This window comes from Trachurus trachurus (genome assembly GCF_905171665.1).
Source record: "Trachurus trachurus genome assembly, chromosome: 5".
Lineage (NCBI taxonomy): Eukaryota > Metazoa > Chordata > Actinopteri > Carangiformes > Carangidae > Trachurus > Trachurus trachurus.
This window is the reverse complement of record NC_139896.1, coordinates 5779133-5795736: the sequence shown is the minus strand read 5'-3', so window position 1 is coordinate 5795736 and position 16604 is coordinate 5779133. Positions and strand designations below refer to the sequence as shown.

General features: G+C 40.7%; 1 protein-coding gene across 3 annotated transcripts in view; it reads left to right on the top strand.

Annotated features, from left to right (window-relative positions):
• The window catches only part of LOC310985783 (rho guanine nucleotide exchange factor 25-like), a gene marked incomplete at its 5' end in the record, with an annotated part of 51194 nt that extends 38595 nt beyond the window's left edge, over positions 1–12599 (top strand). For all 3 annotated transcript variants that reach the window (XM_083971444.1, XM_083971443.1, XM_083971442.1), the window contains 2 exons: positions 133–234; positions 11960–12599. In XM_083971444.1, coding sequence (XP_083827570.1) covers positions 133–234; positions 11960–11971 — 114 coding nt within the window. In that variant the 3' untranslated portion in view covers positions 11972–12599. The remainder of the gene's footprint in view (positions 1–132; positions 235–11959) is intronic.
• Positions 12600–16604: the final 4005 nt, after the last annotated feature.

Genomic DNA, 16604 nt, shown 5'->3' with positions numbered 1-16604 from the left:
CTTTAGTGAAAATACAGCTTAATTTATACTGGGGACACAAATGGCACCCTATAAAAAAATGACCCACCTGATGATGCAGCTCAGACTCAGAGTTTGGTGTTTTATCTGACCCCGTGTGTCTCCGTCCGTCAGGTTTCTAACCCGTGTGCTGCGACGCCGTCTCCTCCGTCCCCGCGGCACCAGCTCAGCGTGTCCACAGACGGGACGTCCAACGGCCTCACGCCCTGCGGCCAGGTGAGACGGTTTATAGTAAGAATAATGGGTAACACTTTACTTGAATAGGTATTCATAAGATTGACATAACACTGTCATAACCATGACATAACAGCTGTCATAAACATCAATGAATACTTATGACGGCTGTCATTAAGTGTCATTCGGTAAGTTATGTCACTTTTAATGCAAAGTTGACACTGTTTGTTCTGACAACTTGACATAAAGACAATTTAAACTGTCAGAGACTAGCAGACCTAATTGCCAAACTTTTAAAATTATGTCGAGTTCTCATAACAAGAACATCTCAACTAATGTCAACTTTGCATCAAAAGTGACATAACTTACCGAATGACACTTAACGACAGCTGTCATAAGTATTCATTGATGTTTATGACAGCTGTTATGTCATGGTTATGACAGTGTTATGTCAATCTTATGAATACCTATTCAAGTAAAGTGTTACCTAATAAGGATACATCTTATTTCATAGGCGCCTTTCTGTCACTCAAGGACACGTTACCATGAAAAAGAGACAGTTCAAAATAAACAATAAAAACCACAAGGAGTAGCTACACAAGATTAAAAACAGGTTAAGATTAGACCGCACAACTGAATCAGTCAGAGGGAAAAGACAATCTCAAACAGGTGTGTTGTGAGTATGGACTTGAATTACAAGAGTGAGTTGCTATTCCTTGTTTCAGGTAGTAGTGAGTCTTTACGACAGTGACTGCGTTTACATGTAGTCAGTATTCGGGTTAAGGTCAGTATTCCGGTTTCTGAAACATTCAGAATCCAACAGATCCAACCAGACTTGCACATTCCCCTTTAATGTCCAGGTCAGAGTGTGAAACTTCACTTTGTTTTGAGCTGAACAGGTTCACTGAGACTTTTTCTTCCTGTGACAGAGCGATCAGGAGCAAAAGTTATTGCTAAACTTATCTGAGCTCGTCTTGTCTGGTCTCTCTTGCTCGGCATAGTTGATAGTCTATGTTTTTTTTTTTTTTAGGAAAATCCTACAAACTCTACCTTTGATTGAATGAATGAATTTATTTTATCTATTTCGAACATAACAAAATTAAATTTAAAAACATAAAACAGAATACAAACAAAAAGAACAGTGTCTGAAAAGGAGCATGTAAAAGTAAAACTTATATGACCCTATCCCTTTCTTACTTATCTATTTGTCGGAGCTATTTGTTACTTTTGTATCATTTAATCACTTATTTAGTTATTTTGTGTGGTTTAGTTTTGGGAAATACACCTTTAGTTGTTTATGATATTTAGTATTGATTAAGTTTATTTTGGTACTTAACCATGCTTTTATTTTGAAGGTACTGGGTAGCTGGAGCGCACCGGGTGAGTTTACATATAGGGGTTGGCAGACGGAGGTGAGCTAGGCACCTGGGAGGGCAGATGGTTTTTTACCAGGGCAAGAGAGGCGGCAAAGGCCCATTGTTCTTTGTTTGTTTGTTTGCCGATGGAGAATAAACCTAAGAAACTTTCATTTTTTGCCTGGACAATGGACTTTGTTTATCCTGCGTAAATTCACTCCCTAGGTGTCTCAGTGGCCGTTTGATTTGATTTAGTTTCATTATAGTTTTGATATTTTTAAGTTTTTTGATTATTGACACCGAGGACAAATAGCCACTACATAAAGTAAAAAACCCACCCTAAAGTGAAGATTTGGCGGATGAAATCTCTGACAGCTTGGATATTGGATTGATGATTTGTGAAAGAGGATTGGAAAACGTGTCGGGTTTGGAGAGTCACTGGCCGACGGACATCACATGAAACTACTCAACAGCATCGGTGAGCAAAGAATTACGAGGAGGCTGTATTGGAAAACGGCATCACTATTGGAGTGTTTGAATCATCGTTTCTTTGCACTGGATGTTTATTGGGATCTTTGGAAGTTTGGATGACGCGCGCTGCTGCGCAATTCTACTATCTCCTGGTAAGCCACGCCTACTCTCATTCATAAAAGTCTCTGATGCGGAGCCATGTGTCACAAACAATATCCCTGTGTGTTATGAATATTTCAAACAAAAGTGTGGAAATTAAAGGATTGAAAAGGACTTGATGTGGAAAAATGTCTGAGGCTGCAGCCAAAGCAAATGACTCTGTGTCCGTGCTCTCAAAAAGGAGTGTCAAGTTTACCTCAAAGGGTCTAACATTTTATTTAAAGACGTGTCAAGAAAAAAGGTCTTTGAAATGCAAGCATGTAAAAAGGAGCATCGATAAAATGTGTGATTTTATGGTATCCACTGACAATGTGAACTCAGTGCAAGCTGAGCTGAGTAAATGCATTAAATGCTTCGAGGAAGCCAAAGACATGCACGAAGCCATTCTGAATCTGAATTTGCCTGAGGATGAAGTTGAACGGCAAAATATATATTTTCATGCAAAAGGATCTGGGTTTTCGAATTCCATTGAGAAGGCAAAATGTTGGTTATCTGATGCTGGCCATCCATATGCGCAATCAAATGATGCTTTACCTCCTGGTAACTTAAGTGTGGCTTCTGATGACATTAACCCCGAAGACAGTGTTTCAAATGTTTCATGTCAAGAGGAGAAGCGTTCCAGAGCGCACTCTAGGTTATCTAAAGCATCATCAACATCATCTGCAAGAATAAAGACAGAAGCCGACAAAGCGGCACTTATGGAGCGCATGGCTGCATTAGAAAGGAAACACGCATTGGAAGCACAAGAGGAAAAACTCAGAAAGGAAAAGGAACTGCTCGCTCTGGAAACGGAACTTGCGGCCGCTAATGCAAAACTGAATGTGTTGGAAATCAATTCAAAATGTGGCTCTAAAGGATCGAACGCAATTAACTCGTATTTTGACAGGAACTGGACTGGTGCTCAAGGAACACGCCCACTGAATCTCCACGCGGATGATTTTGTTCCACAAACAGATGCTGCAAATAACATTGCTCACATGGAGGCTCAGGCTGTCACTGTCACACCTGTACATGCGGCAATAACACAAACTGACGTCAGACCATCACTAATAACTAACACCGAAGTGAACATCAGGCCTGGACGAGCAGCAACGACACAAACTGACACTGGCCCAGTAATAAGTCAAACTCATACAACACAAATGGTTCCTAATACTCTGAATCTACCCCGCAACAATAACCCCTGCAATGATATTATGGACATTATGCAAAGGCAGAATGACATCACTGCATTGTTGGTTCAGCAAAATTTAGCATCTGCTTTGCCAGTGAGAAATATCCCTGTGTTTGATGGCGACCCTCTTCAGTTTAAATCCTTTTTGAGATCCTTTGAAAACTGTGTAGAAGGAAAAACTAACAATGCCAGTGATTGCTTGTCATTTTTGGAACAGTACACCAGGGGGCAGCCAAGAGATCTTGTCAGGAGCTGTCAGCATCTACCCCCAAGTGTGGGTTATCAGAGGGCCAAATTCCTACTGATGGAGCATTTTGGCAATGAACATAAAATCGCCTCTGCTTACATGGAAAAAATTCTGAACTGGCCCCCCATTAAAACAGAGGATGTACCAGCCATGCAATCTTTTTCCCTGTTTCTTCGAGGTTGCTCCAATTTGACACAGCAGATAATGTACATGAAGGAGTTGGACATGCCCTCCAATCTCAAAATTATTGTGATGAAGCTTCCTTACAAGCTACGGGAGAAGTGGAGGAGTGTTGCATGTGATTTGCAGGAGCAAAATGGATGCAGAGTAATGTTCACTGACCTTGTGACATTTGTGGAAAAACAAGTCAAAATACTCTCTGACCCACTTTTTGGAAATATTCAAGATCTGTCACCTGTCAGCCACAAAGCCTCCAATGTCAGTCACACAAAGCAAAGGAGAAATGGAAGCACTTTTGCCACTAGTGTTTCTGCTGTGAAGGAAAGCAACAAAACATACATGGACAGTAACATCAAGTCTTCCTCTGCCCAAAGTTATCTCAAATGCTGTTTATTTTGCAAACTTAACAGTCACTCTCTGGATAAATGCTCACAGTTCAAGTTGAAGATGCATCGGGACAAGATAAGTTTCATACTGGAAAATGGAATTTGTTTTGGTTGCCTGAGAGTTGGTCACAGAAGCAAAGACTGCAGGAGTCGTTTGGTCTGTATTGTGTGTAACCAGAAGCATCCATCAGTCCTTCACATTCAAGAAAGGGATAAAGGTACATCCTTAAAGGACACACAAGCTGTGAGCTCTCCACCGAGTGTTTCACCGGGACCTTCTCAGACATGTGGAGCTATAGGGGCCGGTGATGAGGATGATGCTGTCTTCTCCATTGTTGCAGTACAGGTTAAATGCCAGATGAGTGATGAGGTCGTGCAAACGTACGCTTTTCTGGATCCTGGGAGTTCAGGTACATTCTGCACTGTCAGTCTGGCAAGGAGACTGGGTTTGAGAGGCAAACCAGCCAACATTTTATTGAGAACCATGGGTCAGAGGAAAATTGTGAGTACGACTGTATTGTCTGGTGTGGAAGTGTCTGGCATGGACGTGGATGATTTTATTGAGTTACCAAGTGTTATGACTCAAGAGACTATGCCAGTGTCAAGACTGAACATCCCACAGCAAGAGGATATTGCAAAATGGTCTTATCTGAGGAACATAAAACTTCATCATCTGGATGCAGAGGTTGATCTGCTCATTGGGACAGACGCTCCTAAAGTGATGGAACCCTGGGAGCTGATTAACAGCCAGAGTGAGGGACCATACGCAGTCAGAACCAGAGTTGGCTGGGTAATAAATGGACCACTGCGCAGTGGAAACGGCAGTGGAGTCAAGACGGGCTGTGCGGTCGTCACGACTAATCGTATCTCTGTGGAACATCTGGAAGAGATGCTCATCAGTCAATATAACCACGATTTCAGTGAAAAGACATCAGTGGAACGGTTGGAAATGTCAAGAGAGGACATTAAATTCATGAAGACTGTGCAAAGTACAACAGAACTGAAAAGTGGACATTATTGTATTGACTTACCTTTCAGAGAAGAAGATCCTGCCTTACCAAATAATCGCTGTGTGGCAGAGCAGCGGCTTCAAGGCCTGAAGAGGAAATTTGAGAGAGATGTCAAGTACAAGGAGGAGTACACTTCATTTCTCAGTGACATGTTGGATCAAGGTTATGCTGAGATGGTACCCACTGAACAGCTGGAACAAGATGATGGAAAAGTGTGGTACATCCCCCATCACGGAGTACATCACCCTACCAAAGGAAAATTAAGAGTTGTATTTGACTGTGGTGCAATATATAAAGGAACTTCACTGAACCAGCAGCTGTTGCAGGGACCAGACTTAACCAACTCTCTGATTGGAGTCCTCATTCGGTTCAGGAAGGAGCCTGTTGCAATCATGGCAGACATCCATGCTATGTTTCATCAAGTGCAGGTACCTGATAAGCATGTTGATTTCCTCAGATTTCTGTGGTGGCCCCAGGGCAACACTGACCAACAACCAGCAGAATATCGCATGAGGGTACATTTGTTTGGAGCTGTATCATCCCCAAGTTGTGCTAATTATGCCTTGAGAAGAACTGCAGAGGATAATGCATCTGATTTTCCCCCTGAAGTAATCAGCACAGTCAACCATAATTTTTATGTGGATGACTGCCTGAAGTCCACAGCCTCGGAGGGAGATGCCATGCAACTGGTGAAAGACTTAACTGCACTCTGTCACAAAGGTGGATTCAGTCTTCAAAAATGGGTAACGAACAGCCGGTCTGTGTTGATGTCAATCCCAAGTGACATCAGAGCAACAGAGATGAAAGAACTGGATTTGGACACAGACCAGCTTCCTGTCGAAAGAGCACTCGGACTGAAATGGTGTGTTGAGTCCGATAAGTTCATGTTCAGGACTTCAGTGCAGGAACGGCAGCAGACCAGGAGAGGAATTTTGTCTGTGGTGAGCTCGCTGTATGATCCACTAGGATTTTTGGCTCCTTTCACCATGTCAGCCAAGTTAATGTTGCAGGAGCTCTGTAGAAGAAACCTGATGTGGGATGAACAAATTTCCCCCTCTTTCTCCAAGCAATGGTCTGATTGGCTGAGTGACCTTCAAAAGATGAGTGCATTCACAGTTGAACGCTGCATCAAACCTCATGACCTTGGAACATCTGTGACAGCGCAAATCCATAATTTTTCTGATGCAAGTCAAGTTGGTTATGGTACAGTGTCTTACTTGAGATTGGAAGAAGGCGATAAAGTGCATTTGTCATTTCTTGTGGGGAAAGCCAGAGTTGCTCCCCTGAAGCAAATGACCATTCCTCGCCTGGAGCTCACGGCAGCAGTTCTCGCTGTCCGAGTGGATGCCATGCTGCGAAAGGAGCTGCAGTGGCAGCTGAAGAGGTCGATGTTTTGGACTGATAGCACGACCGTCCTCAAGTACATCTCTAGTGAAACTAGACGTTTCCACACCTTCGTTGCCAACAGAGTCTCTGTTATTCGAGAAGCTACAGATGTTGGTCAGTGGAAGTATGTGGGCACGAAGATCAATCCTGCAGACGAAGCGTCACGTGGATTGACAGCTGAGGAACTTCTCACAAATGGAAGATGGATTAAAGGCCCAGAATTCCTGTATTTGTCAGAGAGTGAGTGGCCTGTACCTGACTTTGAGCCAGCTGTGATTCCTGCTGATGACCCGGAGGTCAAAAAAGAACCAGCAGTGTATGCCATCGTTAAGCACTCAGAAGATCCCACAGACTGCCTCATTCACTATTTCTCGTCGTGGAGGAAACTTAAAGCATCTGTTGCCTGGTTCCTTGAGCTTAAAAGAGTTCTTTTGCTTTTGAGCCAAAAGAGAAAGGAGTTTAAGGCTGCTGAGAGTGATAAGGAAACACAAACTAAAAATTCTGTGGAGCAGAAACTTCAGAGCTTCAAGACCACACTTCGAGGGAGGATTTTGACCCCAGAAAATTATGATGAGGCAGAAAAGGCAATATTTTGTTTTGTCCAGAAGTACAAGTTTGAGAGTGAAATTGCCTCACTGACACGTGGCTTGGATAACATCTCCAAGGACAGCCCACTGTACAAGCTGGATCCAATACTGGAGGACGGCATTCTCAGAGTTGGAGGTCGCCTGCATAGGTTGGCATTACCATCAGAAATCAAGCATCCTGTTATCCTGTCAAAAGACCTGCATGTTTCCCAGCTTATTCTACGTCATATCCATCAACAGCTAGGACACGCTGGTAGAAACCACATGTTGCACAGGCTTCGACAGAGATATTGGATCATTAATGCCAATTCTGCTGCAAGAAGGACGATTACAGAATGTACAGTGTGCAGACGGTACAGAGGAAAACTTGGAGAGCAGAAGATGGCAGACTTACCGGAGGAGAGAGTCATGCCAGACAAGCCTCCCTTTACAGATGTTGGAGTGGATTATTTTGGCCCCCTGGAGGTCAAAAGAGGAAGAAGCCTTGTGAAAAGGTATGGAGTGCTGTTCACCTGCCTCACCAGTCGTGCAGTGCACCTGGAGGTGGCACACACACTTGATACACACTCTTGTATTAATGCTGTGCGGAGATTTGTTTGCAGAAGAGGCCCTGTGTCAAGCATGAGGTCCGATAATGGCACAAACTTCATTGGAGCCAATAAGGAGTTGAAGCAAAGTCTTGCTGATTTGAATAATGAGAACATTCAAGGTGCTTTGATTCAAGATGGGATTAAATGGAGCTTCAATACACCAGCAGCCCCACATCAAGGTGGTATTTGGGAACGTCTGATTCGTTCAGTAAAGAGCATGCTTTCTTCTGTTGTCAGACAGCAGGTGTTGGATGACGAGGCCCTGCAGACGCTGTTTTGTGAGGTGGAGGCAATACTGAACGACAGACCCATCACAAAGGTTTCTGACGACCCCAATGACCTTGAGGCCCTAACACCCAATCATATTCTGTTGCTAAAAGGAAAACCTATCTTTCCACCAGGACTCTTTGAGCAGAATGATCTGTACACAAGGAGAAGATGGAGACAAGTACAGTACATTGCAGAACTCTTTTGGAAAAGATGGGAATCTGAGTACTTACTTGTGATGCAGGAAAGACAAAAGTGGACGAGGCCAAGAAGAAACTTCTCTCCAGGAGATATTGTCATCATCGCTGATGCTACAGCTCCCAGAGGATCCTGGATGATGGGCCGAGTTCTGAGCACCAAGTCTGATGCCAAAGGATTGGTTCGTTCTGTGTGCCTTCAAACTAAGACCAGTGTTTTGGAGCGGCCTGTAACGAAGATCTGCCTGCTCCTGGAGGCCACAGTATAGAATCATGGACATTATTCTTTCTTTCTCCCTTACTACTCTGTCCTCTATCTGTTTTTTTTTGTTTACAGCTTTCCAGAAGAAGACAGAAGAATTCCCCCCCCCCTTTGTAGAGTTAGGGAGAGATAAAGAGAATAGCTCCTTGTAGAAATTAATGTAATTGTGAGTTTATACTTTTCACAATTAGGGGCCGGAGTGTCGGAGCTATTTGTTACTTTTGTATCATTTAATCACTTATTTAGTTATTTTGTGTGGTTTAGTTTTGGGAAATACACCTTTAGTTGTTTATGATATTTAGTATTGATTAAGTTTATTTTGGTACTTAACCATGCTTTTATTTTGAAGGTACTGGGTAGCTGGAGCGCACCGGGTGAGTTTACATATAGGGGTTGGCAGACGGAGGTGAGCTAGGCACCTGGGAGGGCAGATGGTTTTTTACCAGGGCAAGAGAGGCGGCAAAGGCCCATTGTTCTTTGTTTGTTTGTTTGCCGATGGAGAATAAACCTAAGAAACTTTCATTTTTTGCCTGGACAATGGACTTTGTTTATCCTGCGTAAATTCACTCCCTAGGTGTCTCAGTGGCCGTTTGATTTGATTTAGTTTCATTATAGTTTTGATATTTTTAAGTTTTTTGATTATTGACACCGAGGACAAATAGCCACTACACTATTAATAAATTAAACTGCTTCATAATTCAATTTACAACCAAATATAAACATACAAACAACTACCCCCAATTTATTTACAACCCAAATTAAATATATACACATTCATCAAATTATTTACAATCCTAATATCCATATTTGTGATGTTTCTTTGTCACGAGGAACAAGTGTCTTGGATGCAAGAAAAATTGACAATAAAAGTACTCAATCTCAGTGGATATTAATAATAATTAATACTAATTATATAATTATGAATTATTTAATAATTATCATAATAATTGATAATTTAAGATTTTAAATACTGAAAAGGGCCGAGCTGATGACACCTCACCTGCGTCACAGTGACATCATCATTAGTGGGCGGAGCTTCTCTCTCTCTGCTCGTTGTCATGATGACGGGAGTGAATTAGTCAAATATCCTGTTGTTGTTGTTGTTGTTTCTCTCTGTGTGTGTGTGTGTGTGTGTGTGTGTGTGTGTGTGTGTGTGTGTTTTTTATCTGGTGGGCTCAGACTTCCACTCGGAGCAGGAAGTGGTTTGATCACAGTGATCTCTTGTTATCCAGGTTCATCTGGCTCCGCTCCACACACACACACACACACACACACACACACACACACACACACACACACACACACACACACACACACACACACACACACACACACACACACACACACACACACACACACTCACTGTTTCCTCCGAAGCTGAAAACCTTTTGTCCGAGCTGCTGATCCCTCGTCACTTTAATCACATCATCATCATAATTCAAACTTTTATTATTGCAAAAGTCAAATTCCAGCGTCCGTTACATCGAAGCGTCGAGCTGAGGTTTCATTTTTCACGTGCAGCGTTGGAGAAACAGAAGATCTGACACTTTGAATGCGTGCGTCCTGTTTAAAGGTCGAGATTTTCCTAAGTCGATGTGTTTTCCTCGACCAATGACAGAGTGAAGTTGGGCGTGTGGCGATGTGGGGGTTTGTATAAAAACTAACGGGAGAAATGGCGGATACGCATTCGTAGCTGTTGAGCCTTAGAGGAGGATTTGAATGTTGTGTTTACAAACTGCAACGAACAAACCTACAGACTCGACCTTTAAAGCTTCATCAATTCACTGCACCTGCTCAGTCACAACAGACACAGATAGAAACAGAGTGGAAGTTATTACAATACAATAGTGTCCTACAGCGCCACTTAGTGGTAGCAACGGTCATATAAACTCCTCAAAAAAACAAAAATAGGAAACGTTATTTCAGTCAATCATTGCTCCCCTTTAATAAAACCATTTGGTGTTGTATTTTATATCGTTGGAAAGCCTGATTAGTCGCCTTTACAACGAGGTACAACTTGTAAGAATCGTGCATCCGTATCATGAGCAACACAACTAAACGTGTGGGCAGTATTGTCCTGTTGGTGTTCACTCTTGATTTGCTCTCTCCCACAGTAATAAACAGAAACATATTGGCCATTTTTACTAGGGATGCACCGACGCATTAGCGGAACATTTTTTGGGGGGGCGGACTTGACTCTATGACTCTTTGTGAAAGTTAAAGCAGATATCAGCTTCACGGCCGTTTCGGCTAATGCTGCGTTCAAGGCAGGCTTTTGAAACCGTAAGTTACAGCTTCAAGTCACAACTACGACTTGGTAGCGTTCCAGGTAACCCGTAGCTCGTGTTTTTACCATCCTGTTGTCTGTGAAAGTTCCCTATAACGGCCACTCGTAACTTCCGACCCGTGAACTCGTACCAGATCGAACTGGTATGACTTCACAGGAAGGAAAAACACAAAGTACGAGTTTCTTTGAACGCACCATGAGTTAGCAGCCCCCGCCCTTGTCAGGCATCAATTGGTCCTCGTGCTACGTCACCACATTCACGCGCATCCCTTGGCTGCACACACAGCCCTTCATGCCGTTCTCTCTCCTCATTGGATAACACTTGTATCCCACAAGGAAAATTTTCTCCTCGGGTTACAGCAGAGCAGAGTGACGGAGAGACTCGTGTTTAGGCTGAAATACTTCATGTAAGTGATTGCTGACGGAAAATAGGACTATTTAGGACTTATATTAACAAAAACATTCCACTGATATCTGCTTTAAGTGAGCAAAAATGTCAGGGGGTCATTTTATTCATTTTACACTGTCAGGGAACTCTGTAACATGTTCAGATTTCATTCCCAAAATGGTGAACAACAACAAAAAGGAAAGCGAATGGGACACAAATGTAGAGCTGCAACAATTAATCGCTCAATAATCGATGATTAAATACATTTTCAACTATTTTGATAATCAAATAATCGGTTTGTGTAGTTTTTATAAGAAAAAAAGTCTAAATTCTCTGATTTCAGCTTCTTAAATGTGAATATTTCTGGTTTCTTTGTTCCTTTATTACGACAATAAACTGAGTCTCTCTTTGGTTTGTGGACAAAACAAGACATTTGAGGACGTCGTCTTGTGGTTTGGGAAACACTGATTGACATTTTTAAACATTTTTTTACCATTTTATTGACCAAACAACTAATTGATTAATCGTTTAAATAATCGACAGATTAATCGATAATGAAAATAATCGTAAGTTGCAGCCCTACACAAAGTCCAGATAAAGCCCAGAGGGTTAAATGCTCTCTAAATCTCTTTTTTTTTTATCCTACATTGGTTCAGATATGCAGAGTAAACTACAGTGCGTCTATTGTTTTTTCAGTGATGTGTGTGTGTGTGTGTCACTAATCGGCTGCTCAGAGTTTTAATTGTTTCAATTGTTTCACGAGGCAATGTTTGTTGCAAGTAAGAAAACACTAATCCGTTGTTGTTCTTTGTTCCTTTCAGGGCGACTGCTAGTTTCCAGATGACCAGGTGTAGGAGGAGAGAGAACGGACAGTTTTTTTTGTTATTAAAGGACCAATCAGAGAGCAGAGAGTGATGCTGCACGATGAAGCAGGAAGCGACTGTTTCTCCTCCTCTGTCAGTGTCTCCGTCTTTCGTCTTTCTTCTTCTTTTTTGTCCCGAAAAATTTCCCTCCAAGTTTTTTTTTTATTTTTTATTTTTTACATCAGCTCAGTGGTGCAGGTTGGTCTGAGCCTGAGCGTGAGTGTGAGCGTGCACGACGCTGCACATGCAACAGGTGGTTGTGAAGCGCCTCAGAGACTTTGTGTTACTTCATATTGTAAATATATTTCTTACTTTTTTCCACTGAAATTTCCTGATGGATATTTTTCTATTCATATTTTTCACAAAGGGACCAAATCCACGTTTTTCTTCCACCAGAGAAAAAAAACCTCCTCTCTCATACTCTGCGTCCTCTGTTTCTTTTTTTCTTTTTTTTCCCCCATCGGCGAGCTTTAATTTTAGCTCGGCCATTGTTAGCGGTGTTATCTGAAGCAAACACACACACGGCTCACACAAAGCGCGTGTCATTATCGAGCAGAAAGAGGAAAAAGGGAACAAAGATAAATCAGAGGTGCTCATGTGTCACTGTCGTCTTGAATGTAAATAATCTCATGTGGAACCGTATCAATAAAACTCATGTATCTGACACACACACACACACACACGCACACACACAGTTAAAGAGTTCTGCTGTTCAGAGACATTATAAATAAAACTGACTCATGAAAACTAGAAATATACTTATTTTTCTTAAGCATGGAACAATTTGTGATTTATCTTTTTAATGTACGGTATATGTTTTTATATTTTCTTCTGATATCAGAGGCCCTTCATAGCTCCTGCAGTGTATTGTACAGTTTCTGCTGATTTTATTCTTTAAAAGTTATTTTTTACTAACTTACAGTTTTAAATCTGAGCCGTTTAATCCGTTTTCTTTCTGAAATATTATTTAAATTGACTTTAAATCTGATGTTTGCAGCAGAAAACACACTGACAGCAGCGAACCTGTTGATACACAGCGTCCTCTAGTGGCGACACTGAGGAAGCTCCTGCTCACTTTTTTTTTTATCATGTCAGCCTCACAACTGACCGATAATTATATTTAGGCAATTTAATATAAAATGACAAGTGAGTTATTGTTGAAGTGTGAAATGAACCTGGAGAAAAAATAAAAATATAACGTAATAGTTTGACTGTGTGGACAGAACCACCACCACCTGCAATGAATGAGGCCCATTAGAGTTCATTTACACTGAGGTTTAGTATTTAGTTTTCCTTTCTTTTTCAAGACAAGAAGGAAAAGGAAAACTAAATACTACATTTGGACATAATGAATTTCTACAATATACTGAGCTTTAGTGCACAACCTGAGGCCCGAGGATTCACACTGTTTACGCGTGCAAAAAAATGATGCATGCAAAAAAAAAAGTTCAAACAAGGGGCGCTTCGTGGACTCCTTTCTCAAACTCTCTCTCTCTTTGGAGAAGGATCATTCTGGAGATGTAAAAAACAGAGAAAAACTCTATTTTAAACATGTCATTGTGACAATGTCATATTAATTAAAGGCATTTTATTGACTCAAGCAGGTTTTTCTCTGTTTTTTACAACAAAAAGATGCTGTTTGATCCAGTCACCACAGATTTAACTCAACATCTGATGAGCTGAGAAGAGAAAATCAATCAACTACGTCTCAAAATCAACTCGTTAATAACAATAATAATTCATCAGTGAAAAGGACCAATGACATAATGTAGCTGCTTTAATTAACTCCTTCTCCTTCTTCTTTTTTACTCTTGACCCAAAACAAAAGATCAGATGCAGTTTCCAGATGCATTAATGATGCAGGTGCAGATTATTGAGTTGGTTTGTTCAAAGTACAAATACAAACTTAATACAAAAATACCAAATTACATTTACATCAAATATTAAATTAGAAATACAAATTATATAATAATATTAATAATAATACATAAGGTTTATATAGCACTTTTCTCAAGGACTCAAAGACGCTTCACATAACAAAACATATATATTATATGTTATGTTATAAATATATGTAGTATAATATGTTAAAGTGTTGCATGTCAGTCCAACGTCTTAAAGAACAATTGAGACGAAGTGGAAAACCAACAGAATCAACAAACTTGTTTTAGTTTTGTGGTAAAAGTTTCAACACTCTCCTGGAGCTGGACGGTGATGCCTTCAGGGACACCTCGTTAAAATGTAGACTCAACTCTTTGTGTTTTCACCCTCACATAAACAGCAGCAGGCACGAATGTTGTGAAAATAAAGGAGTTTTTTTTTCTTTTCTTTTTCCACAGACATTTTAATATGTCAACATGTGAAACACATGAAATAATAAATTATAAATAAATAAAAGTCACTGTCGCGATCAGACGACTCACATCGTAGTTCGGTGGGTGAAGCAGGTTCGATTTCTGTGTGAACATAAAAATAAATCACTGTTTAAAGGGATAGTTCAACATTTTGGCAAATTGACCCATCGCCATAATCCCTATAGTCATAGCAGTAGGTTTGTTACCTTTAATTGTCGGTGCAAGGTGTTTTTAGAACGGCGGAGCAGAGCCGTGAGCTGCTCAGAGCTACGCTACGGAGGCTCATTATGGGATTTCTTGGTTTCTCTCATCAAACTCATCAAATACACAATCCAACAACTCCAAAACGCTCTGGTGGACAAGTTGTGACCTGCACATTCACCACGCTATGAGATAATAACAGAACGTTACCAGACAGAGTTGTTTTAGAGGCAAATACAGAGACTGCTTGATGAAAAACTGTCCCTGAAGGCAACGTGCATCAGCAGTTTTGCATGAATTTCCCTTCTAAAAATAGCTTGCACCGACAATTAAAGGTAATGAACCTACTGCTAAAACTATAGGGATTATGGGGATGGGCCAATTTGCCAAAATGTTGAACTATCCCTTTAAAAGCAAAATAATAATTTTTAAAAAGCTTCAGGTTACATGAGACAAAATCTTTTCACACACAACTACACAAAAAATCTTTTTGTATCATAGTTTTACTGATGGACTTGAGTTTCTTGCTCCTGTAATGTTACAGTTTCAGTAAATAAAACAGACAAAAAACATCACATGTTAGTTTTTAAAATATTCCTCTCGAGATTTTAAAAAAGAAAAAGAAAGAATGAAAGAAAAGAAAAATCCTTTTATAAATCTCTGGCACCTTTTTTTTTGCTATTCAAACAAAATGACTTGTTTTTAAAAACGAATTAGTAGTTGGACTCGTTTTGGGGGAAAAAACCTAAAGGCCGTGGTATAAAAGAACAGCATCGTCACTTCAGTACATGAGTGAATCAAAGTCTCTGGAGCCAAAACAGGTGAGTGACATCACTCTGTCCTCCTCCTCTTCCTCTTCCTCCTCCTCCTCTTCCTCTCATGCACCGACGACTCAAACTCAAACTCATCAAGCGTTCGTTAATACTGATTTTCCTTTTTTCCCTCCTGTTTTTTCTTATAATGACAGATAATAAACATGCACTTTGGTTCATCCGTTGTCTTACTGTAGGCAGCGAATTAAGAGAAACTCACTTTCACACTCGTCATCAAATTTGTTGTCTTCGTCTTCTTCAGGGATGACAAGCACAAAAAACAAAAACCAACAAAGCTGCTCCCAGATCAGCTGACACACTGTAAAAACTCAAAATCTTTCCAAGAGTATTTGTCTTATTTCTTGTCAAAATGTCTCAATTTTCATCAAAACTAATCTTTTTCCACTTAAAATAAGACTTGTCACCTTAAAAATTCACTTGTTTTTAGATCATTTTCACTTGTTTCAAACTAATTTTCAATTGAAATAAATAGAAAAATCTGCCAGTGAAAGCAAGTTTTTTGTGCTTGTAATAAGAAAGAAAAACTTGCTCCACTATCAGATTTTTCTACTTATTTCAAGTGAAAATATGCTTGAAATAAGTAAAAAGTGTCTTAAAAACAAGCTACTTTTTATGTGATGAGTCTTATTTTTAGTATAATGACATTTGTTTTGACTAGAAATTACATTTTAACTAGAAATAAGACAAATATTCTTGGTAAGATTTTGAGTTTTTGCAGTGCACCACCACCACCACTGACTCCATCCACATGGACGACGGGACCAAAGTGATGTTTTTTCTCCTCTGCAGATGTGATGATGATGATGATGATTAGTGACGAGGATTCTGGGTAAATGGGACTTTTTCTTTTCTTATTTTTATTTTTTGTTGGCGAGATAAAAACTGACCCCAGAGCAGCGGCAGCAGCACTGTCCACGGGATTGTCACCTTCTGCTCTGTCAATGTCAATGCTCACATCCTGAGACTCTACGCTGAGTCTCTATTGCTTCTCCAAGCTCCAAGCGATGGAGGAGGAGGAGGAGGAGGAGGAGGAGGAGGAGGAGGAGGAGGAGGTGGGGGGTGGGGGTGGATTAGTGCAAATTGAAGGAGGACACACAAGTCGAGATGCTGCCTGTTGGTTTCTCCCCGAAGCTCGACTCGACTCTGTCAGGATGAAGATGAGTCAGATAAGATTCAACAAACACAAAAGAAATACTGTTAATAAATACTGATAAA